At 43.5% G+C, this 7,452-nt stretch overlaps 1 protein-coding gene across 3 annotated transcripts in view; it reads right to left on the bottom strand.

The window, feature by feature from the left end:
• Nucleotides 1–1,929: 1,929 nt before the first annotated feature.
• Nucleotides 1,930–7,452, bottom strand: part of LOC110296361 (GTPase IMAP family member 5) — a 12,727-nt gene continuing 7,204 nt past the window's right edge. For 2 of the 3 annotated variants that reach the window (XM_029478920.1, XM_029478921.1), the window contains exons 2-3: nt 5,736–5,781; nt 1,930–3,816 (exon numbers count right to left, since the gene is read on the bottom strand). In XM_029478920.1, coding sequence (XP_029334780.1) covers nt 2,933–3,816; nt 5,736–5,781 — 930 coding nt within the window. In that variant the 3' untranslated portion in view covers nt 1,930–2,932. Of the gene's footprint in view, nt 3,817–5,735; nt 5,785–7,452 lie in introns of all 3 variants that reach the window. The other variant, XM_021165030.1, reaches the window with a different exon arrangement.

The following is a 7,452-nucleotide window of genomic DNA, read 5'->3' as shown; positions in this document are numbered from 1 at the left end:
TGCCCCTCCTGTAACAACAGCCTCCAAAAAATAAACTTTATAACTAGCTCTAGCATTAATGCTGTTCGTTGCTTACCATGCAGGATACTGTTACTTCTTCTGTTTTCTGTGGAGCTCCACTCAAGACAGAGTTTCTCAGTGGGTACCCCTGTTTTCAGTCCCCTTATTCGGCTGCCACCTGTAGCTAGCTGTTCAGCAGCCATGGAGAACTGGGTTTACCTGAAAGGGGGCCTGGAAGTGAAAAGGATGGGGTGCTCAAGACACATCTTTATTTCTGTCAATTTTTAAAAATAACATTTAATGTTTGTGTAAATTTATTGTACATAGCACTGGGGTTGGAAAGAATATTTTCGTGCAACTCTACCATGTACTGTTGAAAGACCCCCATTTCGGTGAGACCCTCGCTCAAGTCCCGGGATGAGCCGACGCCCCATAACTCGAGAGAGACCGTTCTTGATGCAATATCGCATGAAGTTTATTCAGGAATCAGCATGCTGAGGCCGAGCTCATAACCCACACAGGGGCAGAGATGATCAATCCTCAGCAGTTGCAGTTGAGGGTTTTTTAAAGAAGGGGGAAGCTGAGTAAACATCATAAGAATGGGGATGATGAATTACAACTCATCTCTTATGAAAAGGTTACAGGCTATCTTTGGCAAACATTCTTGGTCCCTTACACAATGGCACACAATGGCACCTGGGTGGGTCAAGATTGTGGTGAGCCAGTTCCTGGAATTAGGTGGGTCACCCAGTGGTCATCGATTTTTCAGGCTGAAGGCAAAAGAACTCCATGCTGGGCTTTGTTTCTAGGGGGTCTAAGAAACACATTGAGTTGGGGGCTTACACCGTTAGCATAACCCCCACATTCCCTACCTACCTTTCTCCTCTCATTAGTCCCTTTATTCCCCGGGACAATTTCACTTCTCTTTCATACCATTCATATATATACATGTGTGTGTGTGTGTATATATATATATATATATATATATATATATATATATATGTGTGTGTGTGTGTGTATATATATGATTTTTATTTACCTATATTGTTAGTGTACAGCCAATTGTTAGTAGTACAGTGATTCAGCTGGCCTGCTCTCAGGGGCCTAGCAAAGGCTTAGTTAATCACCTGCTCATGCTGTCTTTTTTCTAATATATATTTTTTGCATCTTTGCCAAAAGTCTCATGACTTCACCTGTGTGGATTAGTGTTGTGGATAGCCCTGGGTCTAATTACATTTGACTTTAATTCTGTTCTCCTGTGAGGGGTTGTGAACAAGGAATGAGTCAGCACTCAGGTGATTTCCTGTAAACCTGCTTCCCACCTTAATTTGTAAAATAAAGGAGAGCTGTCAATTGGGCAGATAAAGGGAAGGTGGAGTGGAAGGTGAGGAGAGAGAAGAAGGAAAAAAATGGAAGAGGGGGAGGACATAGAGGAGGAAGAGGAGGAGGAGGAGAAGGAGGAAAAGCAGCACAAAAGCACATGGCCTGGAGAAACCACAAGTTCTAAGGGGTCTCATAGATGTGGAAGATGGTAGAGTAGCGGAAGATCTGCCCAATCTAGGTGCACAGCATGTATTCATATTAATTGAGTTGTGTTTTCATTGCTGGGGTATATTTGGGTTGGAGATTTACCGCAACAGGTTAGTGTCTGGGCCTCTATTCTATTTACCTGTGTTTCTTATTTTGTTGTTGTTGATGCTGTTACTATGTCTCAATAATATAATTTCAAATCATGTTGATGATACCCCCAGCATTGCTCTTTGGTCAAGATTACTCTTTAGCTATCTGGGATCTCTTGTGTCCTCAAGGTATATATATATATATATATATATATATATATATATATATATATATATATATACACACACACACACACACATATATATCTCTGACACACATATATATATGTGTGTGTGTGTGTATTGGGGTGTGCACATGTGATTGCAGTGCCTGTGGAGGCCAGAAGGGATCACCCACAGCTGGAATTACAGTTTGTTGTGGGTTCCCAGGTCTGGTTGCTGGGTTGCAAACTGCAGTTCTCTAGAAGAGCAGTATATGATCCTAATTCCTGCACGAGTTCTCCAACACATCTTTATCTTTTCTTTCTTTCTTTCTTTCTTTCTTTCTTTCTTTCTTTCTTTCTTTCTTTCTTTTTTTTTTAAATAGCTGAAGGATTCAGGAGAACAATGTTCTAGTGTCATACATGAAAATTACATGTACTTCAAAAACTTAGTGCTCATCAGGTTTATGGATCATAGTGGCTTTTGCCTGCATGAGTTGTTGAGGGCCTATAATGCTCACCACACAATCTTCCAAGCCCAAGATACACACCTCTGGCCCTTTGTATCTCTGACCATAGACTTTCTGGCTCATGTGATTCTTGACTGCTCACCCTGCTTTTTCTGGGATAAGACCTACCCTGCTCTTGTAACCTCTTCACTTGGTCCCCACTCATGTCCTGGCCTCCCCACCTCAGTGCTTCAAGCACACCGTCTTTACCTTTCTCGGGGTGGAGTTATGATGAAGTTCTGACTTTATTAGTACCATGAAAGTCAGGGTATACTTGACTAAAGTATGACTCTGCTCTCAGCTTTGTGTATTTCTCCTCTTGACATCACATCTGTAGGAAGTGGGGATCTAGAAGAGACACACCCACTGCCACACAGTCCATGTGTCTTCCTTTGTGCAAGCCCCCAGACCTTTATGATGGTAGCTACTTGCTTCATCATCTATCCTCACAACTTCAACAAAGAGAGAAATACATTTTTCTTTCATCCTTTATTTAATCTAACAGTATTTAAAAGAAGATTCCCTGGCATGTCTGATCCATGGGAATCAAATGAGAGTGAAATTAATTAAAGACCGAGGTTCCCTGACACAAGATGGGGAACTTTGGGGGACAAGGATGATGGAAGAAATCACCCAAAAAGGCTCATTTACACCTGCTAATACACAAGTTAATGAAAGTGGTGAGAAGAGTCAAACCAAGCACAATAAGAAGAGCACATACTGCAGTGTGGGAGCTCCAGCAGGACTTGACTGTGCAAATCATTTTAGCTATCCAGCTGCCCTCCTGCTCCTCCAGCTCCCACCTCTGCTTCTCCACCTCCTGCCTCACCTTGGCCAGGTAGCACCTATAAGCTTCCTGGTGCACACTGTAACCTTCTCTAAGGAGTGCCTCGGCATGAAGGAAGAGGTCATTGCTGTGGAAGGAGCCCTCACACTCCTGTTCCAGACTCCTCACCAGGGCCATGAGCTCTGCCAGCTGCCCCTGCTGCTCCTCCCCAGAGGCCCTGTTGTTGAAGGCACAGTACCTCCTCCCACACTCCTGAACCAGGCTGCGCAGGCTGCGGTTGTCAGTGTGGGTCACAAACTCTTCCAAGGACTTCTCTTCCAGGTCTTCCTTGCGGGTGAAGAGGACGATCATGTGCCTCATGACGCCTACCCCAAAGACCTCTTTCACCATCCTCACAGCCATGGCATCTTCAGCTGTGAAGCGTCCCAGCTGGGTCACCAGCAACAACACATGAGGTCCTGGGGCACACAGCAGGTAGCAGTCTCCAATGTCCTTGTCCATGTCTTGGTTCTGGGCCTTTGACTCAAAGATGGGGGGTGTGTCTACCACTAGAATGCTCCTCCCCTCCCATGTGCCTATCTCTGCCTGGCTGGTCCTGGTCACAGACTGGCCTCTGAGCCTGGACTCGAATGCTGGTCGTCGGAGGATGCTGTTCCCTGTGGCGCTTTTACCGCAGCCAGATTTGCCCACCAGGAGGATCCTCAGGCAGCTAGATTCTTGTACACAGTGGGCTTCTGGTCCTGTAGACAAGAGAAGGTTGTGTTTCACTTAGTAATTCTGACTTTGATGTCATGGTCCTTGTGGATAGCTCTTCAAAGCAATGGTCCTCCAGCCCAGAAAAATAGGCATCATTTAATGCTCCCAACTCTTGGCCTATAATTTTAGGTGGCTCTTGACTTTCCCAGCGTGCCTATTGGAAGTCAGCCAAGGGTAGAAGTGCCATAGACAGGAGAGGCTCTGTTCCATCTGAACCAAGACAAATAGGTCATTTCTGAAGAAAAGGTCTTTGTGCTGTCCCCTGGAAGTTGCTTAGGGCAGTGCCCCAGAAAACTGGTCATGAAATAAGTATGAGTTTAGAAGGAGGCAGAGATGGATGAGAAGCCTTGACTGACAGAACAGAGTCATCTCCTTACCCATAGCTCTCCAGATAGACTGTGTAAATGTGCTCAGTGTGTGCCCCTACCCACGAAGGTATCTTAGGTGGAAGAGCTGCTGTGACTTACATTCAGATCTGGCTGGATATGCAGGAAGCAAAGCGGCACTTGAATTTGAGATGAGGGAGGGCTACAGTTAGTGTCACATGGAAGTCTGGGAATTGACACTACAGTGGGTGGCTGGAGAAGGGTGGGAGAGAAGATGGTTAGAAACACTTAGAAGCAGACAAAGAGGACATGTCAGAAAGGTCTTCTGATCAGACAGGTGTGGCCCAGGACTCGTAACATTAGGAGTGCTGGGGGGTGGGGCATTAGGGAGCCAAGAGCTAAAGTCTCCAGCATTGAAGGGATGAAGATCTGGGGCTGTCCTGTGAATCCAAACAAGTTTTAAGTACATTATAGACTAAAAATCTCTCATTTGGGTAGAAAGCTGGGGTGTAGCTCGGTGGTAGAGTGCCCATCCAGCAAGCAGGAGGGCCTCAGTTCAAGTTTCAGTGTCACAGAAATCAAACATCTTATTTTATTCCTTTTACGCTGTGCTGGTTTTTTTGTTTGTTTGTTTGTTATTGTTGTTGTTGTTTTGTTGGTTTGTTTTTTTTTTATTTCCTTTAGTCTTCGGGGGGGGTCTTTTTAATGAAATAATCATTTTAAATGAATTTTCAAAATGTATGCAACTGAGAGGAGATGAAGAAACTGTCACAATTAAGTTCCAGGCCCTTCTAACTCTGAATGAGTGTCAAAGACAAGCTTCCACAGTGTTACAGAGGAGTGTGTATGTGCAAGTGTGTATGTGTGTATATGCACATGTGTGTGCATATGCATGTGAGTATGTATGTGCGCATATGTAAACATAAAACCCCAATAGCTTAGACATAATAGAACTGGAAACATGAGGAAAAAATACCAGTTGCCTTTTATTCCCCTAGCTCTTTTTTTTATGTTTAAAAAGTGTTTATTAAGTTCTTGTCCAGTTTGAATTTTATTTTTTCATATGATATAAGGAGTCTGTAGATATGTACATGTATAGAAGCTAGAGGTCAATATCAGGTGCCTCTCTCTCTTGCTCTTCACCTTATTTTTTGAGAGAGAATTTCTTTTTTTTTAATTTTTTAATTTTTTTTATTACATATGTTCCTCAATTACATTTCCAATGCTATCCCAAAAGTCCCCCATACCCTCCCCCCCACTTCCCTACCCACCCATTCCCATTTTTTTGGCCCTGGTGTTTCCCTGTACTGGGGCATATAAAGTTTGCATGTCCAATGGGCCTCTCTTTCCAGTGATGGCCGACTAGGCCATCTTTTGATACATATGCAGCTAGAGACAAGAGCTCCGAGGTACTGGTTAGTTCATAATGTTGTTCCACCTATAGGGTTGCAGATCCCTTTAGCTCCTTGGGTTATTCCCCTAGATCTTAACTGAGTCTCTGCACCTGTTTTGGAGTGAGACAAGGAACAGTTATTCCCTCCAGTTCTCAATCTCTTAGGACCTTGGTGTTTTCTTACCTTGAACTAAAGTTCCATATGTGCTCTTCTGAAGGTGTTCCATTCTCTTCTGGAACAAAAATGGGAAGGAATTAAAGTCGGATCCATTTGGGGCCTGGTGAGGCCCCTCGACTCAGGTAAATAAGGGTATCTCTCCTTGGGTGGCCAGTTCCATTGCTAACTCCCCGGCCTATGTGCTACTCTCAAATATCTGCACGTAACCAGCTGGAGTGAGGCGGCACAGTGTGCTATTGCTATTGTCTTCCCTCACTCCCAGGAAAGCGAATGTTAACTACAGAGGAACTGACTCCTTCCTCAAGCTAAAAGTACAAACTGTGGGAAGCATTCTTCTATGAGCAAGAAATAGACCACAATAAAACAAACAAAAAACTAACGAACAACAACAAAACTTAACCAGTGTGACGACCTTGCCCGACTAGAGAAAATAACTGCTCTGCTGTGAGTACCATTGATTTGTTTGAAGTACCATGCATGTCCAGAAAACGTTCCAGAGGCAAAGAAGCCATCCAGCATACTTTCCTGGGAGGAATGAATGGAGAATGGCAACTTCCCCAAGGACTGACCTGAGAGGAAGGAGGTCAGGCGGTCAGACAAAGCATCTTCCCGGCCTGGCTCTGAGGTCCTGGTTTACCAATAACCACAATCTTTGTATTTAAGAACATTCAGCAAGAAACTGGATTGAGCATGGCATACATAGTCTGTGCACAGGGCTGTAATGTTTTGATGGTTCTGGTATGATAAAATGGAAACATGGAACAGGAAGGGCTAGTCTGTGACACCAACCGCCCCTGGGTGAACTCCTGGCTCATGTTAGTCATCTAGTTCTTAAACATTTGTAGTTTTAAAACATATTTGTACTTGGAAAAATGTGTGTGAACAAAAACAAACAAACAGAATAAAGACAAATGGCCACCATTTGCAATGAACATAAGTGATTTGCTGTTCCCGTGTTGTTGCACGATCTGATTTAAAAATTAAAACATCACAGATGTACTTCATGGTTTTTGTCTTTTCCCAAATCTTCTGTCTCGCTCTCTCATTCTGGCCTTCACAGCAATCAATATTTTGATGCTTTTACATGTTGTATGTTATATACATTTGCGTATACATGCTTAGAAAATTTCATGTTAAACCTTTACATAAATGTCATTTTTGCAATGTTATTCCTTTTTTATTAACAGACATCTACACTGCTCTGAAATTGTTGCTTTTCACAACAAAGAATGCTGTAAAATAGTCCCCCCAGGCACCCCTCAGCACTCTTGTTGAACAGTTCACCTAGAGCACAGATTTTCTGTTAGCTGGATGGATATGACCAGGCTTCACCCTGAGCGAGGTAAGTCAGCTCTTGCTCACTCCAGTATCTCAGGGAAAAAAAAAAAATCTCAAATCTCCACAGCTGTTCCATGATGGCACACTCTGTTTTAATCAGCCTTACAGACATAGGACTGGTTGTTAGATTTACAACACCTCATAGCATGTGTGCTATATTTGGATGTTTCTGTTATCTTTCACAATTTTATTTTGGAAAAAAAACAGCTTTTGGGGGGGGACTTCTTCATAGTAAACTATTAATTATTTTCACATTGTCAGAATCTTAAGGCCATCTTCTTCCTCTCTTCCTCTCTTCCTCTTCTCTCTCCTTCCCTGCCTGTCCACCTCCTCACACCCTTCCTTCCCTTCCCTTCCCTTCCCTTCCCTTCCCTTCCCTTCCCTT

The sequence above is a fragment of the Mus caroli genome, chromosome 6 (assembly GCF_900094665.2).
Source record: "Mus caroli chromosome 6, CAROLI_EIJ_v1.1, whole genome shotgun sequence".
Taxonomy (NCBI): Eukaryota; Metazoa; Chordata; class Mammalia; order Rodentia; family Muridae; genus Mus; species Mus caroli.
This window is presented reverse-complemented; position numbering and strand designations above follow the sequence as displayed.